The following is a 24,527-nucleotide window of genomic DNA, read 5'->3' on the forward strand; positions in this document are numbered from 1 at the left end:
ATCACAAAAAGCTCTCAAAGGCACTATTTGGTCTCAAGCATGGTATAGAAAAACTAGTTTCCTCCTAGTGACCAACAAAGCACAAACACTTTGTTTCATATTGTACTCTTGTTACCACTACAAAGCTTCCAATGAGATCAGCTGGAATTCTGTGCATGTATCAGTTAATACCATCATGATGGCCAAAGAATAAGCTTTAACATGTTACAAGTTTTCAGCGTCATCCTACCACTCACAAACTAGACAGTGCCACCTACTGACTCAATTTAAAGCTCCCAAGCTGAAATTTGACTTATTTTTTACTCAGTGGCAGCTGATCTGAAACAGGCTCTAAAAATCATATCCCTTCTTTCTATAATGTGTATGAGGCACTGATATCCAGGGCACTAATGAAACTGCAGTTCCCTGCCAGAGAACTCCTGGATTAAGTATCTCAACATTCCCCCTCCTCTGATCTCTTTTGGAGACTTAGGGTAAGTCTATACTACCCGCCGGATCGGCAGGCAGTGTTCGATGTATCGGGGATCGATTTATCGCATCTCGTCTAGACACGATAAATCGATCCTTGAATCGACACCCGTACTCCACCTCGGCAGGTGGAGTAAGCGGAGTCGACGGGGGAGCCGCGGCAGTCGACTCGCCGCCATGAGGATGGCCAGGTAAGTCAAACTAAGATACTTAGACTTCAGCTACGCTATTCGCGTAGCTGAAGTTGTGTATCTTAGTTCGAACCCCCCCACTAGTGTAGCCCAGGCCTTAATGAGAGAGGTAATTATGTACAGGGCCATAAGCATCCAGTACAACTGAAGGGACAACGATCCCATCAATGATCTTAAAGATGTGCTTTAGGAAATGTCAAAGATGCTTCAGAGTAAGGGACACCCAACAATCCACAAAGTCAGCCTAGCACTTAAGGTGCATACCCTGTTTCCCCGAAAATAAGACAGTGTCTTATATTAATTTTTGCTCCCAAAGATGCGCTAGGTCTTATTTTCAGGGGATGTCTTATTTTTCAGAAATGAAAAATGCCTTATTATCGGTGGATGCCTTATTATCGGGGAGGTCTTGTTATCGGGGGGATGCCTTATATTACAACGAGAGGCAAAACTGTAAGTAGGCCTTATTTTCGGAGGATGTCTTATTTTCGGGGAAACAGGGTAGTTGAGACGATCTTCTACAGAGCTTTCCTGTGTGTCAGAAGCTGCTAAGATAGACCAGCACTAAATAAAGAGGTTAATATTAAAAGTAAATAAAATGGAAGATAATTTCAGTCTATGAGCTCATCAGATTCTGTCTCTACACTTTAGTCACATTGTTGTACCTATGCCAGCTAAAGACTTTATGAACATTTTACTAATTAAGGACCTGAGCCCACAACCAGATCTGCACCAGCAGCTCCTTGCACCCCTGCAGATGTACTTACAGCATGAGAGCCAAAAACAGCTACTATACAAGGCACTAGTGGATAAGTTAGAAAATTCAGTTGTCCTTAAATTAATTCTTCCATTTTCAGTATAATTCAGAGAACAGAATTGGCAATTTGAAGGCTGAGAAAAATTGGTAAGACAGATACCAAAAACATGTTTAAAGAAAGCATCATTGTGTGACTGCAAACTTCTCAGGAGAAGGGATGCTCACTGCCTTTCCAAGTGTTACACACATCTCTGGAGCTAGAATTAAATAGTAAAAATAAGCTTGTGATCCTCCTTGCATCATGCAATGGATCTTGCATAAGCCAACAGCAAACTGAGAATCAAACAATGCAAACTGTCTTACAATCTTATTTTTATTTACACATTTTCAAACTATAAAGAAACTTTATACTGCTGGATTAGTGTGTCATAGTGTATGAATAATGGTTCTGTTTCGGAGCTGCTGCACATATTCCTTAGCTTGGTCAAATCCAGTCTGTGGTGCTTCCGGAGGGGGAGGTGGGCCTTCTACCAGCTTCACAAAGTAATGGCACCTGACTTTCTCCATGATGCCAAACATGCCTCGGCCATGGTAGCGAATCCGTTTCAGATAGTGGCCTTTTCCAGAAAAGGAGTCAGCTAGAAGAAGAGGGGGAAAAAGGGGAGAGTCTCAGAGTGTGAGCGGCTACTGGAACCTTTAACTGGACATTGGCGGGGTATTTTTTATAAGCACCCTCAAATTCCTTTCCCTCCAGACATTTGTTTCCATTTTATTGCATGCATAATGAATTGTTATATAGTAGCTCATGACTGAGAGAATTCTTTAAGACCACTGTAATGTTGATTATAAAAAGCATGCACATGTAATTTATTCACTTTTCACAAAGTGAATGAAAACACCAAAAAAAGAGAAGCTAATTTTGGGGCCTACCTGGTTTTACAGTGTCCCTTTAATGACTGCTCCAACTTCTTATCAATAACTATTAACATAATGTAACAGATTCCTGTCTCCTCCATTCTTACTGGAGACTTAACAGATTCCATTTTGTTGAATCTCCTCCACCCACAGCGCTCACTGTATTTACCAGATATTTTCATTATTTGAACACCCAACCATGCACTCATAGAATTGTAGGACTGGAAGGGACCTCAAGAGGTCATCTAGTCCAGTCCCCTGCACTCATGGCAGGACTAAGTATTATCTAGACCATCCCTGACAAGTGTTTGTCTAACCTGCTCCTAAAGTCTCCAATGACAGATTCCACAACCTCCCTCGTCAATTTATTCCAGAGCTTAACCACCGACAGCTAGAAAGTTTTTCCTAATGTCTGACCTAAACCTCCCTTGCTGCAATTTAAGTCCATTGCTGCTTGACCTATCCTCAGAAATTAAAGAGAAAACAATTTCTCCCTCATAGGTCATGTTAGCTAGACCTTTAATCATTTTTGTTACTCTTCTCTGGACTTTCGCCAATTTGTCCACATCTTTCCTGAAATGTGGCGCCCAGAACTGGACGCAATACTCCAGTTGAGGCCTAATCAGTGCAGAGTAGAGCAGAAGAATTACTTCTTGTGTCTTGCTTACAGTACTCCTACTAATACATCCCAGAATGATCTTTACTATTTTTACAAGTGTTACGCTGTTAACTCATATTTAGCTTGTGATCCACTATGACCCCCAGATCTTTCTACAGTATTCCTTCCTAGGCAGTCATTTCCCATTTTGTGTGCACCACTGATTGTTCCTAAGTGGAGTTCTTGATGAGTCTTGTAGGTCAGTGTCCTATTAGACGTTATTACAACTCCACTGTTGGGGTGTTCAGATTTGCACTTAAAGTGGGATATACATCTTGTTATTTCACACTACTAAATTCAGTCTCCATATTTAATTCAATAACTCTTCAGAGAGCAACTGAATTTTTCTGGGGGTTTTTTTTGGGGGGGGAGGGGGGAGGGGGGATATTGTGTGCAGAATGTCCAGGGAGAGAAGGGCACCAGCAGATTAGACAGCACATGCAAAGGAGAAGGAAACCAAGCAGAAAAAAAGACGGAGGAAGAGAAGGGACCGGATCAGAGGCAGAGATGGCACAGAGAGTTGGACAGAATGTGATAAACATTTTTTAATAAAAAAAGTTGTCTTTAGGGCAAAAACACAAAATACATAAATATTTCCCTAGTATTTTCCCATGTAAGACATTGCTGTAGTTGCCCCAGGCCTGTTAGGTGATTGTGCATGGAAAAGGAGGTGTTCCACAAGTAGTCTTAAGGTGTGGTCCACACCATAAAAATGTACCTGCTCTTGAATAAGATGCTTCTAAGGCAAGTTAAAATTAGTTTGTTTGATGGATTACAGACATAGGTGTTAGCATTAATACTGAAGGTGAATGGAAACCTGATCTCTCCTCATCCACAATTATCAAAGCTACCTGATAGCACTGAAACAGTACCAGTAAGCAAGATTGAGTTCTTTTCTTATTTGCCACCTCTTAATACTTTCTAAAGTCAAGCATCTTCCTCCAAATAAGACTGTCCATTTGTATACAGCTAGTAGAGATTCTATCTGGTGTTTTGATGGATGTACGTCTCTCTTACTAAAACAGTGTCAAATTCTATGGAAAGTGCTGGTAATCGCAAGTATTAATTAAAGGCCTGATTGCTTAATTCTTAGCTGCTCTGGAAGATACAGAGTACTGAGGTTCTCTGGTTATTAGCATTTTACTAAAGAATAAAATTTGTAGCTGTGATGGTGTCCGCCCCATGCTGGACTGCAAGGTCTTAATAGAGCCCTAGGGATGCTGCAGGAGAAAGAGCCAAGGGGAGAGGGGCTGTGAGGAGCAGCCAATCAGGGCCCAGCAGGCCCATATAAAAAGCCTCAGGGCAGAGCATGGTCAGTAGCTGCCTGGAGCTTGAGACGGGAGGACTGTATCTGGAGTAGGCCGCAACCCTGTAGCACAGTGGTGCCCAAATGTTTTCAATCACGCCCCCTTCTTACCCAGTCCGCACCCCCTGGCAGCTGGGCAGGGTGGTGAGTGGGGCAGGATGAGGGAGGGGGAGCTGTGCTCAGGACAGGAGGGGGGAGCCGCCGGTACCTCTCTTGCCAGAGCAGTCACAGAATGCTCCTCCAGGCTCCAGCAGCAGCTGCTCTGCCCGCCCCCCATGGCAGAAGCAAATTAAAACAAATTTAAGAAATAACTAAAAAGTTTTACCTATGTATAAATTTGATTTGAATTCTACGTTGTGATTTCTCACTGCCATTTCTTGAGCTTCCAGAAGAACCTATAGCGAAAGAAAATAAATGTTGAACATGAATTACAGCAATGCAATTTCTCATCTCCGTAAAGATACCTGTAATTGTTTCCATTTTTAAATCAGTAGTAGAAATAGATTCTAAAAGGATGAGACTACAAGCAGGGAGACCTCTTTCTCTCTTTCAGAGAAGCTTTGAAAATGGCAGGGATGGTCTATGGTGTAGCTGTGATATAGGTGCAGATGTAGGGCTAAACTCACCAATGGTGGAAGTGGTCATCTCCATTAGCATCAGTGGAGTGCCGCATGCTTATGCCAGTTATGAATTTGACCTGTACTCTAGAAGGGGGTTCTTTTTCTACATATTTGGATGCTGGTTCAGTTTTGACAAATTAAACACAGACGTATTTTAGCTAAAGGGGAAAGGTCAGTAAGAAATTGATATATAAAGTTTGGAATTTAATTTAAACATTAAAGATTGCTTCATGGGATACTTCCTCACTGTCCATTCTAATGCTGTTACTAGTAGGATGATCAGACATTAGCAACAACCCTCTCTGTAGCATGATGTAACATATGGGGCCCACAAAAGCATTTAAGAGTTCTTAGTGATTTAAGCCCAGATTTTTTTTAAAAGGTACTTAAGCATTGCACCACTCAGCGTTGCAAAGCCTAATTGATTTAGGAGCCCAGATCTCATTTTCAAAAGGGGCTGCAATGTTTAAATGTTTAAAAATCTGCACTTAAGACTTTACATTGTTACTTCTAGGGAAAGTGCACAATATTGTAAATATTTGAGGGATGTTAAATTTGGGGCACAAACTGATGGTGACCAATTTTTATGCTAAATGGAGAAAAGGATTTGAAGATTTTTTTTTTCCAGCAAGTGCCACCTTTAAATCCTTTTTTGTTTACACCCCTTCACACAACACAAGAACCAGGGGTCACCTAATTAAATTAATAGGCAGCAGATTTAAAACAAACAAAATAAAGTACTTCTTCACACAACGCACAGTCAACCTGTGGAACCAATTGCCAGGGGATGTTGTGAAGGCCAAAGCTATAACTGGGTTCAAAAAATAATTTGATAAGTTCATGGAAGATTGATCATCTTGGCTAAGAGCCACTGATAGACCTGAGATGCAACCCGATGATCTGGGTGTCCTAAGCCTTTAACTGCCAGAAGGAGTGGATGACAGACAAGGTTGGATCACTTGAAAATTGCCCTGTTCTGTTCATTCCCTCTAAACACCTGGCACTGGCCACTGCCTGAAGACATGATACTGGACTAGACAGACCACTGATCTGACCCAATATGGCTGTTCTTATAGTCATCTTCATGAAGTGTCACACTCTAGACTGGAAACGCAATTTCTGAGATTAACCACTGCAGTTCACTATTTCAAGGTGAAAAGGGACATGCTTTACTTCAGTATTTTAGTACTGAAAACTGATGCCTCCTCTAGTGAGCAAGGGGGTCACCTGTTTAAGAGGCCTATGACATTTGCAACATAAAGACAAAAATAGAGACTCAGCTGTTCTCCCTTCTTGTACCCTACAATTTATAAATTCAAATCATGTTTTAAGCTATAAGCTCAGAGACATGAGATTAAATGTTTTTGAAGGCTGGTCATTATTAACAGAGAACACTCATATGCACTTTATTACCACTAGTTACTAAAATATTGTATGCAGGGATCATTAATGCTTGGACAAATTACTGTAACCAATAACATTTGATCAAATATTCCAGGTGGGCTCAATGGAAAGTCTCTGGAAACTCTGATATAGGTAGGAGTTTGTGCAATTCTTTAGTCCAAACAGACTTTTTCAATATACCTCTTTGATCACCTTTGCTCCCTTCTTGTCATTGAATTCCAGTTGAGCAAAAGCCTGATCAATTGACATTCCTTTTATCTGGAATTAGAAAAAGTTAACAGAAAAATTAAACTCTTCCGAACAAAAGAGGGAAAAAAAATGTTATTTAAGATTGCAGCGCCAGGAAGAATGCTGATATTGTAATTACATTTCAAAGATTTTAGCCCCCCATTCCCATCCACCACACAATAAAGTCTTTAGTGCAGAAGCCAATTGCCATACAATTTTTCATAAGGGAAGAATGGCCCTTGACCAAAATTCTTACCACCATCTGCTGCTGAACAGCGGTTAGTTGGCTCTACAGAAATGCAAATTATTAGTCATCTGCACTCGATGGGCAACCTTATACAAAACCATGAGAAGAGTTTTCCAGAGATTTTACAATGCAAAAGCTGAACAAACTGGCTGAATCAGGCCTCTGCTTATCTAAAGCTGTAAGCTAGAAATATAGGAATTTAAAATATTTACACTTTCCTGCCAAGTACATTGCACAAAGTTAAAATTTTCTCTTACCAGTTTTGCCAAATACCACATCTTATCCTTACTGTATTTTATGTCCCTTCGACAGTGGAATATTTCCTAGGAAAAAGAGATTTTTTTTTAAAGCTATAATACTGGTGATTTGGCTGTGAAAGTGAGAAGATGGAATGTTCATAATGTCTCGAGAACAAAAAATAATCTTACAAGATCAAGGCAAGCTCACCACTTCTGCTACTACACTACACGAACTCCAGGTCAAACATGTCCTACATATCTGGTCAAAGCATATTATTAACGCTTCTACAGACTGGTGCTATAATGAACTTAATTAACCCTTCAGAAGCAGGATGGTTTCTCAATCAGTGATTGATAAGAAAAGCTGTCTCCAAAGAGCCACTTGAGTACCACTGCTGCACCAGCAAGGGCTAGAAACAGCAAGTAGAATTTAACACATCAGTGCAAAATTTTAAAGACACGTTCTTTAATTATCAGAGGGGTCGCCGTGTTAGTCTGAATATGTAAAAAGCAACAGAGGGTCCTGTGGCACCTTAAAGACTAACAGAAGTATTGGAGCATAAGCTTTCGTGGGTGAATGCCCACTTCATCAGACGCAAGCGTTCTGGGCATTCACCCACGAAAGCTTATGCTCCAATACTTCTGTTAGTCTTTAAGGTGCCACAGGACCCTCTATTCTTTAATTAAAGTTTCATTCATTTCATTACTCACTGCACATATCCTTAAGGCTTAAGATCAAAGGCTCATGTCCCACACAAAATAAAGTGTATTTTTTTAAAAAGTACATCTACTATTCTTTTGAGATGCAAGTGCTTTTCATTTAAGCTTTGCTGAGCAACAACCCAAACACTTGACACTAAATTCATTACTTTTAGGTGAAGAAGAGTTATAAAAATGCAGGACTACAATTTTTAGTTCCAAGAGGAATACTTGGAAGAATTTTAAAATGAACTTTCCAAAATTTCCCATACATCTCAGTGCAGGCTGCTAATTTTGAGATCTTAAAGGTAGCATTACTCCTTCCTCCAGGACCCAGCCTTTCAATATTTAGTTTATCTAGTTCCACATAAAACACAAGCTGAAAGAAAAAACTCTAGCGGTAGCACATCTAACTACATTTCCAGCAGGATGGATTTGATTAAAATCAAATTGTTTTAAATCATGATTTAAATCAAGTCTTCCTGACTAGTGATTTAAATCATGGATTTCTACAGAAAAGTGCATTCTTGTTGGTTGTTATAACCTTAATACATATTCTTCATAGCTCAGAGATAGATGTAGGTTTAATTTTTAGAAGGTACACACTATACATTTTTAAAGTGATTTATTTTGAAAACTTTTCAGATTCTTTTTACAGCTATATCAGAAAATGAATGATTGTTTGGTTATTTCATTTACCAAAGGTAATTGAAGCAGATATTTATGAAGTCATTGGAAGGTGAACTATCTCCAATTCAACATAATATTTTAACAAAACAAGCATATGAATTTTTGAATTCAGTTAAACATTCAAGTTTTTTTTAAATCAGGTTTGTTTTTGTTAAAACTGTTTTTAACTAAAATAGTTAAATGGAATATTTTAAAAAAATTAAAATTTAACTCAGTCGTCTTCACCTTCAAATTCCTGTTTGTTCATAATCTGGAAAAGAAAAACAAGCTTTCCTGCTTTTTCAGGTCCCAAACGATTTCTTAATTTGTAATGAATTAGAATATTTTCTTCCTTTTGGACTTTCTACACCGGCAGAAGCTACTGCTGTTAAAAGCGAGATTATCACTTCAACAGTCTCTGAATGCAAGTGCTCAGTGACTTCCACCAGTTCACTGGTGTAACTTTCTTTAAAACATCAGCAGCAAACATATATTTCTTGAATGACTCTTATTTCCAAACTGGGTCTATTTTACGGTTTCCCTTTCTAGTGAGAGAAAGGTATGGTAGATCTCAAATCAATGAAGGCTACACTCAGAAAGACCTCAGGACTTCTGGAATATGCTGCTCAAACAGTTTCACTTTTGTTTCTACTGCCTGTCCCTCCCTTCTCACATTTATCTCCAGACTTCTTCTACTTGTCCAGATCTATTCCGCCCCCAACAATCTTCTATTCATTGAACTTTTTGAAACCTTGCACTTTTAGAGAGAGGTAAGGGATTGACTCTGTGTACACAAATTTGAAGAGGGACAATAGGGTTGAGATCTGTTATTTCTCACCTCTATATATTATGTATGTATTTCCTTATTTAAAAACAATTTTGCTGTTAACAAGCTCATCTCTAGACACACAAATCGACAGTCTGAGATCTGCAAAACTAAGCATCTCTGATGGTATCTTCTAGACTGAGCACTGAGTTCCATTGGGTAGATAGAAAGATTAACCTAAATAACCTATACAGAAACCACTGGAACCCTATAAGATTGGGACCCTAATCCATGAACTATTGGAACTCATTTACAAAACTTTTCTTAAACATTACATGAATATATTGTCTCATACTATAGAATTAGAATTTAGAATCCCTATTCCATGATGAGATCTCTCTGAGCTATAATGTATCTATCTTTAGATGGTTTTTCCCCTCAAAGCATTTTATCAAAAAAATTCAATTTAAATAAAAAATTTCCGATTTTTTTTTTTAAATCATTGATTTTTATCCATCCTGATTTCCAGCTCTTAAGTGGCCAAAAGAAGCAAGTTAAGAATATAATCACAATTAATTTCAAATCTTGAAAAATAAGCCTATTACATGAACTCAACTACATAAAACATTATTCTATTTTTCTACCAAGTGAATTTGACTCAGCATGCACATAATTAAGCTATCTTTTCCCACACTATCTTAACCAGGCAGCAGAGGAAGGATATATTAAGGAAATAATTAGAGAAAGGATTCTCATGTTGCTTTCCTCAGTCAGTTCAAGGCTCAGCATTTAATTAGTTTGGCAGAGTGACCAACAATATAAAGCTTATTTAATTTGTAGCTTTGTATTATGTAAAACACATACATTAGTTGGGCAATCAAACTAAACAATAACTGAGGTCCAAGCTGAGACTTGAAGATTCAGTAGCTCTTTCCCATCTCTAATTCTAAGATTAAATGAACCTCCTTTGCTCATACAGTTACGAGTAAGAGATGCCAAAAATACCCAAATCTTGGACTGAGTCTGCTAACTAGTTATCATATGTGACTGCCTTGTGGAATTAGCCAGAGATAGGCAGCAGTCTGCTTGGAAGCAACTATTTGCTACATATAAGTAGGTAGAGAGATTTCACAGGTGACTTCTTACTGCTGGTCTTCGAGGCTCTCCCGGCAGCTGCGGAGGGTAAACTATTCTGTTCTTCTTCTCCCATCTCCCAACATTCTGCTGATACGTTCTTGTTTGGATATTTGACAGAAGAGAAATACTGCAAGATGCTAGTAACCTGCAAGAAACGATATTTTAATCGCTTTGCTGCTGGACTGGTGCAGTGTGATCCTATCCAGATAACTGAAACTGACTGTAAGCTAAGTCACTGAAACATCAGAATGTACCAAATGAGTTTAAACAGCAAAGAAAAATGTTAGTTTGGTAAACTTACATGGGCAACTGGCAAAAGGAAGTTATAAGAGATATGCCTTTATGTCAAGGGCATTTCTCCTGTGCATATGAGAAATTTGGGACTCATTGAGATGAGCAGTGAACCTTCCTCTAATAAATTTGTTAGTCTCTAAGGTGCCACAAGTACTCCTGTCCTTCCTCTACAGCTATTCCAACCTTAAGTGCCCATCAATGCTGCCAAAGTAATTCAGTCCTGGTCAATAACACAGCCAGCACATCTCATTCCAGATTTAAAGACTTAATCCATTCATTTGTCCCTATATATAAAAATGAACTCATCTAAAAGAATCCTATCATCTGGCAAGGAGACACTAACTTCTGCCACTTAATTAATTCTTGCCCACTTATTGGCTTTTTGGCTATTGACCTTATAGCAGTAATAATTTTTTGCCCTTTTCAACAGCTGACTACCGATTTAGAACCAAAAGTTGTAAAGTAACATATTATAGCAATAAGTGTGCTTCCTACTGAATTTTAAATGAAAGCTACTATTCTAAAATTACTTTCAAAACACAGTGAAGCCAAATTTTATCAGATGGTTCACAAGGCAAAATGAGACTAACGTGTATTTTACGGAGAGAAATTTCTGTGGTTTATCAGTTATTTCCTAAACTAAGAACCAGACAGAAATATTCTTAAGTAAAAAGGTGTCCCCTGCTGGCCAAACAGAATATTTTACAGCCACCCCTGCTGAATATTGGGACTGAAGTTGAGTCCGCAATATGGAAAATAGAAAATGAGAAGCTAATTGCAAGAATAAAAATGGAAGCAGACAAAATTATTATTTTTTTAGACTGCATGACTAGCTAATACACTGTCTTAGGAGGTTTTAATCAATATGCTTATTCCTTAAGACAAACAGTATTTAAATCGCTGGATGATTTACTGGCATGTAGCATTTTAATCAGAATTACTTTTCAAGTCTATCCTAGAGTCTTAAGTGAAATTAATATAGGCTTCATCAGTATAGTAACACCTAAGCAGTTACATCTGAAGAAGAAATTTGTATGACTAAAGCAGAATAAGCACTCTCCACACCATTTAGAAACAAGGTTCATAACCAGGAAAACAGTTTTGTACAGAGAGTCACTGAAACCAAGACTGATGAGATAAGAAAATACACCACCAAAAGCTCTTATCCAACTGCTTGGATCTAATATTTTGTTACACATTAGAAAGACATTTTGCCCAAGATATTTCACTTTCTTTTACTCTGACACTTGCCATTTCCAAAGCACTACTTCTACGTATTTTTGTCAGAAGAGAACCAAAAATTTTTAATTTGTATCACCACCCATGAGTCATGGTAACACTGAATAGTACAACACCGGAAAAGCATTTAAAACTCTTTATAAACTAGTAAAACAGAATCTCAATCTTTTGGTATATATCAGATGAAATAAAGGTGCTCCTTCAGAAAAATAAATATTGTCTTCATAATCAGCAGGGGGATTAATACAATGTAAGATAAGCAAAGCGACTTGTACTACTCCTCAACTCAGAGTGATTCAAACCATTCTGGAGAGAAGGAGAAAGTGGATTATATTGCAAGCCAGGCAGAGAAGGGAGAAGTAAGAGAAGAAACATGAATATACTGCAACAGAAATTGAGCTGATATGTAATCTATATAATATAATATTCCAAGATTGTCACTTTCTCTCTCTGAAACCTAGAACAACTGTTGAGTCAGTGTGAAGTGATTGACAAGCCACAAGCATAGTTCAGAGCTCTTTTTGTTTAGAGCATCACTAGATTGAATCATCACTGAGATTCACAGTCTGTTACCATCCAATTTTTTAAACTTTTCAGCCATTTTCGTTTTTCTTTTATACACACGAATTCACAAATTTCATTATTGTGACAACACAGACTTCCAGCTACTAGGACCGTTATGAACACTGCAGGAATTGCTCTGTATGAATTGACCAACACTGATGTGAAATAACGGTATGGACACCACGGGACCAAATCAGTAAGGAAACTTATTCTAGGTTGGGTTACCAGATTTTTCCACGTGAATGAATTGATCTAACATATGGGGGCTGAGGTCTGAGCCACAAGGCGAGCCCCAAGTGACTCCCCCCCTCCCGAGGGGCCGCCCCCCCCAACCAGCACCCGCCCCCTCCCGAGGGGCCGCCCCCCCCAACCAGCACCCGCCCCCTCCCGAGGGGCCGCCCCCCCCAACCAGCACCCGCCCCCTCCCGAGGGGCCGCCCCCCAAAACCCCCAGCACCCCCCAGGAGCAGAGCCGCAGCGCGGGGGGTCCGAACCTGCCCGCGGGGGGGGGCAAGGGGGGGGTCAGACTTACCTGTCCGGCCGGGCCCAGCTGAGAAGGCTCCGCGCCCAGGCGGCCCCTACAACGGCGAAGCGGGGAGTTAGTGAGGAAGTGGCGGACAAACACCTCCCTCCCCCTCTCACATCCCCTCAGACTCACCTGCTCCGCTCACCGCCTGCGCCGCCATCTTCCCCGGCTCGCTTTCCAGCAGCGGCTCCCCACGCATGCGCAGCGCCCCCTGTGACCCCCCTGGCTGTCGTGCGCCGGGAGGTCAGGGGTCGTGTTGCGGCAGCGTGCGAGCGGCGCGTTGCGGCAGCGCCTGGTAACGGCGGCCCGGGGGCGCATGAAGCGAGTGGGACGGCGGGCGGGGAGATGGCGGCGGAGCGGGTGCTGCCCGCCTCCCCTAACTGGTACTGCAGCCGCTGCTGCGACACCTGCGGGGCCGGCCGCCTCTTCGGCTTCGGCGCCCGGAACAGCGTCTGCCTGCTGGAGATCGGCGCCGCGCCCGCCTTCCACGGTAGGCTCTGCCGCCCCCCGGTGCCGCCGCCCGGGGGGGCCCCACCGAAGGACGCGCCCGAATCTCCCCCGGGTCTGAGACCGAGCGCTTTGGGCACCTCAGCCCGGGGCCGTGGGGCGCGGGGGGACCCCTGGGGCCGGTGAGCCCGAGTCAGCCCCTTCATGGACCTTTCACTGGGGCTCTGGCCCTAGCCGCGCCCTGCTCTCCGGGGAGCCCGGGGCCGCGGCACGTGGGAGGCGGGGCGGCTGTGCAGGTGCATGCCCCCTCAGGGCCTGTCCACACTTGAGACTCACTGGGTTTCATTAGGGTGCGACTTTAAAGCGCAGTCGGTATGTCCGACTAGCTCTTTTTGCGGACACTCTTATTCCAGAGTAACTTGTTCCCGTTTAGCTTAATCCAGGTTTATTCCAGAGTGAGAGTGTCCACACATGGCGTTACTCAGCAAGGGTCCCACCTGGTGGGGTGCTAGGGGCTCCGGATGTCTATACTGCAATTAAATAGTCCCGCAGGCCGAGCCCCGCAAGCCTGAATCAGCTGGCATGGGCCGGGGTGGGTTTTTAAAATCACGTAGGCATACCTGGAGTGTTTTAAAGCACACTGGATGTCACCCAGGCTTGAGAAACCGGCCCACATCTGAGCTCTCCAACAAATGTGGGACTGGTTGTGGTGTTCTCACAATCATCCTGCTTTAAACGGCTTTTGCAGCAGTAGTCAGTGGATGTTGCGATGAATGATGTTTTGCCTTTTGTGACCATTAAAAGCTATATCAAAAATATCGTTGTCTAGATTTCGAAAAACATTTGTGTTTCTGAAGCTAGAATTTGTTTTGTGTATGCCTTTTGCTTTTGCAATCCTAGGGGAACTCGTAGGCCATACGGAAAGGGTTTCTGGTTTCACGTTTTGTCGCTATCCTGGTCAGAGCAACTTCTGTGCCAGCAGCTCTGACGATGGGACTGTGAAAATCTGGGATACGCAGACGCTGACTGTCGTGACTGAGCATATGCTGCATCAGGTATAGTAGTCTGTCACCCGGCCTGTGGAAAAACTCTAAAACAGGGTTCCAAAATCTTTTCTTTTCTTAGGCAAAGATAAAGTTGCATCAGTTTCTCAATGCCTGTCAGACAGCTGGAAACCAGAAGAGGTCCGTGGACCAATTTGCAAACTGAAACTGTAGAATAGAACTTTGAAAGCTGCATTTGTTTAGAACTCATTTCAATGACATCATTTGCCTTTCCTACTGGAAGCAGTAGAATTGTTGTATGTTTTGGTATGTCTGTAATTGTACTTCAGTCTGTGAAATAACCTGAAACCAAAATCAAGAGGTGTCTCTAATTCTGATTTCTAGGTAGATTTTCAAAAAAATGTATGTACAGTGGTAAGATTCCAGGATTGTCACTTTGTGTGTCACGCCGAAGCCTAGAATGTCAGTGTGAAGTAATGAAACAGCTACAAGCATGTTTGAAAGCACTTTTTGTTTAGAATTTCACCTAGTTTAATTATCACTGGGATTCGCAGTCTGTTATCCAGCATTTAAGTTCGTGGCCATTTTGATTTTACAAATTATGCCTGTGCAGTAAGGCATGTATCTATTCCATGCCAAGAATCCTAGGCCATTGGGATATCAGAGGTAACTCAGCCACCCTTACTCTACAGCTAATTTGCACAGACTCATAGAAGTGTAGGGTTGGGAGAGACCTTGAGAGGTCATCAGGTCTAGCTCCTTGCACTGAGGCAGGACTAAGTAAACCTAGACCATCGCTGTTAATGTTTGTCGGTCCTGGTCTTAAACTCTTACAGTGAGGGGGATTCCACAACTTCTCTAGGAAGCCTATTCCAGAACTTAACTACCCTTATAGTTTGAAAGTTTTTTCCTTTGCTGCAGATTAAGCCGTTCCATTAATGTAAAACAAGAAGTACATGGGAAAACAGTTGATCACCATCTTCTTTATAACAGTCCTTAACATATTTGAAGACTTATCCGGTCCCCTCTCAGTCATCTTTTATCATGAATAAATATGCCTGGTTTGGGTTTCCTCCCCTACCTTTCCTCATAGGTCTTGTGTTTTAAACCTTTTATCATTTTTGTTGCTCTCCTCTGGACTTTCTCCAGTTTGTCTACATCTCTCCTAAGGGTGGCACCCAGAAATGAACACGGTACTCCAGCTGAGGTACTCACTGTTGACCAGTAGAGCAGGACAATTGTCTGTCATGTCTCTTATATACAGCACTGCTGTTAATACACCCCAGAAAGATATTAGCCTTTTTCACACCTTCATATTATTGACTCATATTCAATTTGCGATGCACAGTGACACCCCCAGATGGTGGGTACCTTTCCAGCAGTACTACCACCTAGCCAGTTATTTCCCATTTTGTAGTTGTGCATTTAATTTTTCCTTCCTAATCCTAAGTGAAATACTTCACATTTGTTTTTACTGAATTTCATCTTGTTGATTTTAAACCAGTTCTCTAAATTGTCACATTTGTTTTGAAATCTAATCCTATCCTCTGAAGTGTTTGCAATCTATATATTTTATAAACGTTTTCCACTCCATTATCCAAGTTATTAATGAACATTTTGAATAGTACCAGACCCAGAACTGACCCCTGCAAGACTCCATTAGATATACCCTTCCAAGTTGACAGCGAACCATTGATAACTACTCTTTGAGTATGATCTTTCATCCACTTGTACACCCACCATATAGTAATTTTATGCGAGAGTTTCATTGGTTGTATGAAGGAGACTGCATATATGGTGGATTTCTTGGCCCAACTGCCACATCAGTATGACAGTATGGGCTTTCACCTGTTAGTAAGATTATATATATTGCATCCTTGACTTCACAGAGGCCACAGCCCAGTGGTTCTCATATTGTGATTATACAATTGTAGGACTGGAAGGGAGGTCATCTAGTCCAGTCCCCTTTACTCATGGCAGGACTAAATATTATCTAGACCATCCCTGACAGGTGTTTATCTAACCTGCTTTTAAAAATCTCCAATGATGGAGATTCCACAATCTCCCTGGGCAATTTATTCCAATCCTTAACCACCCTGGCAATTAGGAACCTTTTCCTAATGTCCAACCTAAACCGCCTTTGCTGCAATTTAAGCCCATTTCTTCTTGTCCTGTCCTCGGAGGTTAAAGGAGAACATTTTTTCTTCCTTCTTGTAACACCCTTTTATGTACTTGAAAACTGTTATCATGACCTCCCTCAGTCTTCTCTTCTCCAGACTAAACAAACCCAATTTTTGCATCTGCCCTCTTGGGTCATGTTTTCTAGACCTTTAATCATTTTTGTTGCTTTTCTGTGGACTTTCTTCAATTTGTTCACATCTTTCCTGAAATGTTACATCCAGAACTGCATACAATACTCCAGTTGAGGCCTAACTGTGGAGTAGAGCGGAAGAATTACTTCTGGTGTCTTACTTACAACACTCCTGCCAGTACATCCCAGAATTATGTTCGCTTTTTTTGCAACAGTCTTATGTTCTTACTGTTGACTCATATTTAGCTTGCGCTCCACTATGATCCCCAGATCCCTTTCTGCAGTACTCCTTCCTAGGCAGTCATTTCCCGTTTTGTATTTGTGCAACTGATTGTTCCTTCCTAAGTGGAGTACTTTGCATTTGTCCTCATTGAATTTCATCCCGTTTACTTCAGACCATTTCTCCAGCTTGTCCAGATCATTTTAAATTTTAATCTTATCCTCCATAGCATTTGGAAGCCCTCCCAGCTTGGTATTGTCTGCAAACTTTATAAGTGTGCTCTCTATGCCATTATCTAAATCATTGATGAAGATATTGAACAGAACTGATCCCTGTAGGACCCCACTCGATATGCCCTTCCAGTTTGATTCATGGAGTCTTTCCTCGTCATCTATCAAACAAAACGCTTGCGAACCAAACAGTGGGGCTATAGGGGAGGTGGCCCCAGGAAAGGATCGTCCTCTCACAGTGTTGTCTACAATAGTTGATGTCAGTGGTTTTCAACCTTTTTTTCATTTGTGGGCCCCTAAAAATTTTCAAATGGAGGTATGGACCCTTTTGGAAATGTTAGACATAGTCTGTGGACTCCAAGGGGTCTGCGGACCAGAGGTTGAAAACTCTGATCTACTGTTTCTGCTACCTTCTAGCTGCTTAAACAGACTTATCCATGTGCTTCCTGCTAGTGTGTGTTTGTAAATTATTCCTTTAGACAAAGGGCCTACAGAACAAGCCTAGAGACAAGGCTTCAGTAGGCACCCTTGATCAGTCTTCATTCTATTTTTTTCAGAATACGATCTCCGCCTTGCATTGGTCATCCCATGTGAAAGATTTGGTTGTGTCCGGTGATGAGAAAGGGACAGTCATTTGTTACTGGTATAACAGGAATGACAGCCAGCAGTTCTTCCCAGAGCCCAGAACTATATTCTGTCTAACTTGTTCCCCCCATGATGAGAACTTGGTGGCCATTGGGTAAGTACTAGTTACATTGTGTCTCCCTTTTATTTTGCAAGGTAGATATTGTGTGTTTTGCCTGTAATACAATTTTAAGATTATTCTTTCAGAGGTTTCAGTACTTTGGGGATTTGGCCAGTACGGCTTAAAGGGGTTTGGTTTTCTTTTGTTCTAGTTGTTTTTTAAGTATTTGATTGACCTGGTGTATGGCATAGTGGCTTCTAACAACCCCAGATGACATTTGCGGCACGTCTACCCAGCAAGCAGATGTCTCACTGCGGCAGTGAGTCTCAGAGCAAAGGTCTACAGACTTGGGCTCACGGTACGGGGCGAAAAATAGCTGTGTGGACGTTCAGGCTTGGGCTGGAACTTGGCCTCTGAAGCCTAGGGGGGTGGGTGGGCTGTAATAAACTAACTGAAGAAATTAACTAAGAAAAGAAATGAGTTATTTACGAAGTTAAAATGGGAAAGACACACACACACACACACACACACACACACACACACACACACACACGTGTTAGATTTTAAAAGGTAATATAAGCTTCTATAATAAGCAGCTCTATGCATCCTTTAGGGCTGACCCAGGTCAAGCAGCGTGAAGATCTCTTGCTTTTGTTTAGGAATCTTTGCCTCTCAGATTCCAGACAGCATAAAGCCCCCGTTTCTCCTTGTCAGGGATTTTTATCCCATTCACTCTAGAATCCAAGCTGATGATGAGTTCATGCATAGGCCTCTCCTTCCTGGAGGGAATGAGGCATGCAGTCAACAAGATCTGTCTTTTGATGCTACACAATGCCTCATTTGTCTTCAGTGGGGCATCTTGTGTCCATGATGAGCACTTTACATTAATGCTTCTTTTCCTCCTTGGTGAGTTACACAATTACAGCAGTTTACAATGAAAACATTCAATGTAACTTTATACCATGGGATACGGATATTATAAGTAGGATTAATACATGCAGCATCCTACAAGCATTCCATAAAGTCTAAACACATTCTTACAACACTAATATCTGTTTTAACTGTACTAACCCACAGGTAAGCCAGACTGGTTTCCAGCTGTGCATTTGTCAGTGTTCAGTGATGCTCTGGGCCTTGGCATGAACTGGCACCTGGTCTGCCAGGGTCTCAGCATCATCAGCCTCAGAGGCCAGATCCTCATTTGGTGTAGCTCCTTTGAAGTTAGTGGAGCTGTGTTGGTTTACACCAGCTAAGAGTCTGGCCCTGTGTGTTTATTTGAGAATCCAAGTATTTCTCCATGAATGTAAATGTTTGTCTTTAGCTATAAAGATGGCATGGTGGTTATAATCGACATCAGCAGGAAAAGAGAAGTTGTTCATAGACTGAGAGGTCACGATGATGAAATTCACTCTCTGGCATGGTGCCCCGTGCCTGGTGAAGAAGTGTTATACAGTCGGCAAGAAGAGCTTCAAGGTAAATAAATGGTTAGGTGCTTTCAAAGTATCTTGTAGTTCATATGGCTATCCAGCTAGTAGCCAGATAAGTTCCTTATTTCATTAATAAAACTGCACTAGCTGCTCTAAGGCAGCCAAAGAGTTGAAAATAAAGTTTATCTGACACAGGGCAGTGTAATGGCAGTTGTTAATATGTACAGTGCTGTACGTTTTTCAAATACTATGCTGTCATTTCAACACCATTTAATGTTCCCCTTGGAAGAAGGCGAGATTCCAAATGGAGAGCTAATGCAGGAGGCAGCTGAAACGAAAGGCTGTTACCTGGCGTCAGGAAGCAAAGATCAGACCATCCGAATCTGGAGCTGCGCTAGGGGCAGAGGTAAGTCTAATGGACCTTTCTAGAGGAAATAATGCCAGTGCTTGTGGAATGATAAGTCCACTCTCTGTCTGCTAGTTCAGCAATGTGATGATGATTCATTTGTATGTTAATAGTGTCTAGATGCTCCAATGTGATCAGGGCCCTATTGTGCTGTAATATGCTCTACCCCTAGTGTACCAAATCCCACGTTTTCTTGTCAGCTTCCTGGGCCACCCAGGGCTGGAGTAAGTGGCGGAAGGGGCACCCTCCTCCACATCCCAGAACATGTTTACTGGAAGTAAAGAAATCGTGACCAGTTGTGGGGAATGGTGGCTCTGACCATCATTCGAGGGATTCCAAGAATTGAATCTAGAGTGCAAAGGACTCCACACTGGGGAACCCTCACAGTACATTGTAGATTTTAAAAACAGGAAGATAGACACTGGCGTACTGGGAAATTGTTAAAAACCAATTGAAAGGACACATGTGGATGCCCTTGGGGCTTTAGTCTGAGACTTTGTGTTAGCAAGGCCTGGCAGCCTTTCAGAGGACTGTCTTGTGCTCAGTCGCCAGATTCTAATTAATCTCTTGATTCCGTAGGGGTGATGACCCTGAAGTTGCCCACTCTGAAGAGAAGAAGTGGAGGTGTTGACCCCGCTATTAAAGAACGCATTTGGCTGACTGTTCACTGGCCCTGTGGCCATCCCACAGAGATTGTATCCAGCTGCTTTGGGTGAGCGGGTTTTACCAGCTTGGACACGTTCTACAGCTTTGGACGTTTCAGTTGCTAGCCAAGAAAGCATTGAGTAGGCAACCCTGCCCTCTGTGTGCTGGGGAAGAAGGCACTTCTGATATTGGAACTAGTGTGGGGACAGGATTTTGGCCTTATCATGTGGGTAAACTTTTAGAAGACTGTAACTTCTGTATTTCCTGGGACTTGTCCAAAGATCTAACTATATATCACTGCTAATGATACATGTTTGCCCATGAGATCCCTGAGGGAGAAAGCTGTGTGACTCACTCTGACTTTGGTTTGACACAGGTCGGTGGGTGTACATATATGCATAGAGCTATTTCTTGTGCAGAGAAAAATAAAGTGTGCCCTTTCCTTTCACAGAGGTGAGCTGCTGCTATGGGATTTGACCCAATCTGGGAAACGCAAGTGGACGCTTCTGGGATCTTCTTCGGAAGGGCAAAATCACACAAGGATTGTGTTCAATTTATGTTCAGTGCAGGCACACGGGAGAGAGCTACTTCTTTCCATTTCAATGGACAGGGATGTAAGGACCATTTGTCATCTTACAATAGCATAGCAATATCTGAGACCATTCACTTCAGCTAAATCTGAATATCCCAAATTTTGCTCCTAAGAATTGGGTTGAGCTGGGGTAGGTTGTATGTATTTATGTTGTTGACTTATGAGCTCAGACTTTTATTACAATGAGGTTGATGAATCTTGCTCTCCCTCTGGGCTTGAGGGAGAAGTGTTTAACAGTGGGACATATCCATTTCTTCTTTTTATATATACATTTCTCTCCTCGTTTTAACAAGACCCAGTTTCCCTGTTAAAATCACACATGCTAGCGCTGTAGTATGTGGCTTGTAGAGCCTAGATCATTTTAAAGTGCTGTCTTGATGGGTGCCATTCTTAAGTAGCTAAGAAGTGTGCAATTTTTGGAGAAGGGCCATGAGGATGAGTTAATTTATCCATAGGGACTGCTCACCTTTAATGAATGGGCACTCTCCCACATGATACTGAGACGTCTCTATGTTGTGTACTCCTCAGAAGGGGGACCAGGCATCCTTGGTATAGTCTTGAATTTGACCCTTTCAGTATCTGTTTTGCTCTCCTGTTCTTTTTTTGCCATTACATTACTAACTCATAGCCTTGCTGTTTCTTGTTTCCCAACTTTCTCCAGGTAAAGTGTTGGGACCTGACAACTTTAGATTGCTGCTGGACTCTGCCTTCTCTCGGAGGCTTTGTCTACAGCCTGGCCTTCTCCCCTGTGGACACAGGCTGCCTTGCCATAGGTGTTGGGGACAGCATGATCCGGGTGTGGAACACCTTGTCTCTAAGCAATACTTACGATGTGAAAACATTCTGGCAGGGCATCAAATCCAAGGTTACAGCGGTGAGTGCACTTCTAGTTCTCTTTTCTCTTGCATTTTGTTTCCTGCTGTTTGTTACAGTTCAGGGCAATTGCATCTGTGTTCTCCCTTTGTGATCCAGCAAGGACACCACTTTAAACTTCCAGCTCCTAGCCATCACCTCTCTTGAGCAGAGACCCACATCTCACTCCCTCCTGGTTAGGGATTTTAAGGCTGTATAGCCCCCTGCCTACACCAAGATATCCCCAGCAAGCTAGACAGCATAAAAGGGATAGCGTCTGTGCTTTGCTTTCTTTCCGAGGGGCTGTGACTAGTGTGTTGCCTGCAGGTATAAGTTACCCCACAGCTCCTTCTAATCAGGCACATGTATTGGTATGGTAAAAGCTATTACAGAGAAAACATATTACAACAATAAAAGGACCTACACACTGGCTAGAAAGCTTATCAGAGGTCATCCCCAACTCTAACCTTGGGCTCTGGTAGGTTTTAGTCCATCAAAACCCATAAATGGGTTTTCCCTGTGGTTATAAGTTCATTTGTCTTAGATCCAGAACAGAGGCTGCGCAAATCAACCATTTCTTTATACAGCTCGGGACCTTTGATCTTGGCCTTCTGTAACAGCTAAGCAACAGATAACTACCCTCTCCTCTGGGTATAGCTTCAAAGGCTGGGGTTTTACATAACCAGAGTTGGGGAATTTGAATTAACATCTCCCTGGGATTCCCCATGAAATCCACTTCACACTTACTGTCCAAAAAGTCCATACTTGTCTGGCACATTTTCAATGTAGTTTGTTGAACTCTTAAGTTTTATATCTGTGTCATCCCCTTCCCTTCCCTTCCCTCTCCTCTCCTCTCCTCTCCCCCACCCGTCCAAGAGGCCCACAATAATACATAAACTTAATATAATACGGTTTTTCAAGTCTATTGCCGGAAATTGCCCATATATGTCACACTTACTCAGTTATCCCTCCCTTCTGGAAAATGTTTTATCCAGCTAATAGATACATAAAGCCAATATATTGCCCAGGTTCTCACGTGTGGATTCATTTGCAGGCAACATATTTCTTCATGTGTAGAGACAGAATATTAGACACTAATGCAGCTACAGGTGCCTGTGTGACATGTAGGGAAAAACTGACAAAAGGTCAATTTATATAGCATTGTATTTCTGGCCGGTTTTTCCCCATTCTCATCTTCCAACTCTGTCTCTAGGCTTTCCTTTGGCACCCTGCTGGGAAGGCATAGTTGACTGCGGGTATAGTTCAACCACAGCTTAGCGAAAGGTTCCTGCTCTGTGGCGAGTGTTAAGGTCACTGATGGCAAGACAACAGTATCTGTCTTCAGTAGAAACAGCTTTTGCCACTCTGAGCATTCTAATTCCCCCGGCTCTGTTTCTCCCGACCCACAATAAACGGAGAGGGAGCCGTGGATGTTCTCAACAAGAGATCAGTTTAAGTGTCTAGCTGGTGGGCCTGGTAGCAATGGGTTGATCTTAAGTATGATGCTACCTCCCCAATTTCAAGATTTTCCTCTTTTTTTCTTTCTAGTTAATCCCTGGAAAAATTGCACTGGGGGATAGGAAATAGCCATATGCCTGTCTGGTTGTTTGACCTTTTATTACTATTTTGTTTGCAGTTATCCTGGCATCCGACTAAAGAAGGCTGCTTAGCCTTTGGAACGGACGATGGAAAGGTTGGCATGTATGACACCTACTCCAGCAAGTAAGAAACTAGTTTTCAAGTTGATCAGTGTTTTAATGAGCAAATTATAGTTGCTACAGTGATGGAAATAATGGAACCTTCTTAAGCTCATGGGCAGTGTGAAGTGACACTCTAACTTCTCGCTTATTGTGATGCTTCTAGTGATGATTTTCCATTGCATGCATTCAATAGCATTAGATAATAATCAGTATCACTGCCAATGCTGAAACTCAGTGTACATTATCCCTCTTCTCTGTTGCAGTGTCCTTAATTTAGGCAAGCTATTGCTCAGAGAGTAGGATTAAATTACAAGTAGCCATAGAGCATAATTGGTTGGATTTGGGGTGTGTCCATCTTGCCAGTATCTCCCTGCTGTGCCTAGTAGCTCCTAATGTAAGTTTGCTCCAATTGCCCAACCAAGTATCACCTATGGGTGGAGACCAGGCATAGAAAATTTCAGCCAGAAGAACTTTCCAGGGAACTAGGAGCATGTGCAAATGTGGCATACAAGAAAAGTCCTGCTATAACCTTAACTGTAGCCAGCAGTGTACCTGAGGATGCAATTGTGAGATGTGCTGCTGGTTGCATTTCTGCTTGTTGGCCTGTTGAACCGCTGCTTGTCCACTTTCACTCATGGCCATTGTGCTTTGAGCTTTCTCTGTATATGAGATTTGTCTGGGGATGTTCACTGCACCTCTCTGAAATCTGACTTACTTTGCTGTTCCCTGCTCCTCTCCCTATCCAGCATCAAAAATAGGCCTCCTCAGATCTCCAGCACCTATCACAAGAAGACTGTGTACACGTTAGCCTGGGGACCTCCAATTCCCCCTCTCTCTTTTGGTGAGTCTTGGAACCATACTATAGCAAATGTTAAGTCCTTTCACTTGTAGAGGATGTGGATACATGGAGATGGCATGTCAGCCCTCCTGCTGAGTCAGTGTGCATTGGGTATGATTCCTGTGCCCTTGGAGACTTTTATAATGGATTCATTCTCAAGAAGGAATGAACCAGTAGAGAGAGATACGCATAGACCCTGCAGTCATCATTGAGGATCAAACCTGGGACCGTTAGCACCAAGCCCACC

At 42.1% G+C, this 24,527-nt stretch overlaps 2 protein-coding genes across 2 annotated transcripts in view; one reads left to right on the forward strand and one right to left on the reverse strand.

Annotated features, from left to right (window-relative positions):
* Nucleotides 1-1,768: 1,768 nt before the first annotated feature.
* On the reverse strand, nucleotides 1,769-13,137 carry MRPL22 (mitochondrial ribosomal protein L22). Its single transcript, XM_054036873.1, has 7 exons — nucleotides 13,056-13,137; nucleotides 12,930-12,975; nucleotides 10,311-10,446; nucleotides 7,049-7,114; nucleotides 6,497-6,574; nucleotides 4,618-4,687; nucleotides 1,769-2,051 (listed from the first exon to the last, which is right to left on the reverse strand). The coding sequence occupies exons 1-7, from the start codon at nucleotides 13,120-13,122 to the stop codon at nucleotides 1,840-1,842; spliced, it is 675 nt and encodes a 224-aa protein (XP_053892848.1). The 5' UTR covers nucleotides 13,123-13,137; the 3' UTR covers nucleotides 1,769-1,839.
* An 81-nt stretch (nucleotides 13,138-13,218) lies between these two features.
* GEMIN5 (gem nuclear organelle associated protein 5) overlaps nucleotides 13,219-24,527 on the forward strand; it is a 35,702-nt gene continuing 24,393 nt past the window's right edge. Inside the window, exons 1-10 of the mRNA XM_054036867.1 lie at nucleotides 13,219-13,413; nucleotides 14,271-14,425; nucleotides 17,693-17,874; nucleotides 19,142-19,293; nucleotides 19,537-19,653; nucleotides 20,233-20,365; nucleotides 20,750-20,912; nucleotides 21,552-21,764; nucleotides 23,379-23,464; nucleotides 24,189-24,283. Coding sequence (XP_053892842.1) covers nucleotides 13,269-13,413; nucleotides 14,271-14,425; nucleotides 17,693-17,874; nucleotides 19,142-19,293; nucleotides 19,537-19,653; nucleotides 20,233-20,365; nucleotides 20,750-20,912; nucleotides 21,552-21,764; nucleotides 23,379-23,464; nucleotides 24,189-24,283 — 1,441 coding nt within the window. The 5' untranslated portion in view covers nucleotides 13,219-13,268. The remainder of the gene's footprint in view (nucleotides 13,414-14,270; nucleotides 14,426-17,692; nucleotides 17,875-19,141; nucleotides 19,294-19,536; nucleotides 19,654-20,232; nucleotides 20,366-20,749; nucleotides 20,913-21,551; nucleotides 21,765-23,378; nucleotides 23,465-24,188; nucleotides 24,284-24,527) is intronic.

The sequence above is a fragment of the Malaclemys terrapin genome, chromosome 8, assembly GCF_027887155.1.
Source record: "Malaclemys terrapin pileata isolate rMalTer1 chromosome 8, rMalTer1.hap1, whole genome shotgun sequence".
Lineage (NCBI taxonomy): Eukaryota > Metazoa > Chordata > Testudines > Emydidae > Malaclemys > Malaclemys terrapin.

Coding starts and splice junctions, on each gene's coding strand:
- MRPL22 (XM_054036873.1), bottom strand. CDS start 13,122: ATGCGTGGGGAGCCGCTGCTGGAAAGCGAGCCGGGGAAGATGGCGGCG. Junction 10,447..12,929: donor AGCTGGGCCCGGCCGGACAG/GTAAGTCTGACC, acceptor CGTTTCTTGCAG/GTTACTAGCATCTTGCAGTA. Junction 4,688..6,496: donor GAGCAAAGGTGATCAAAGAG/GTATATTGAAAA, acceptor CTTTCGCTATAG/GTTCTTCTGGAAGCTCAAGA.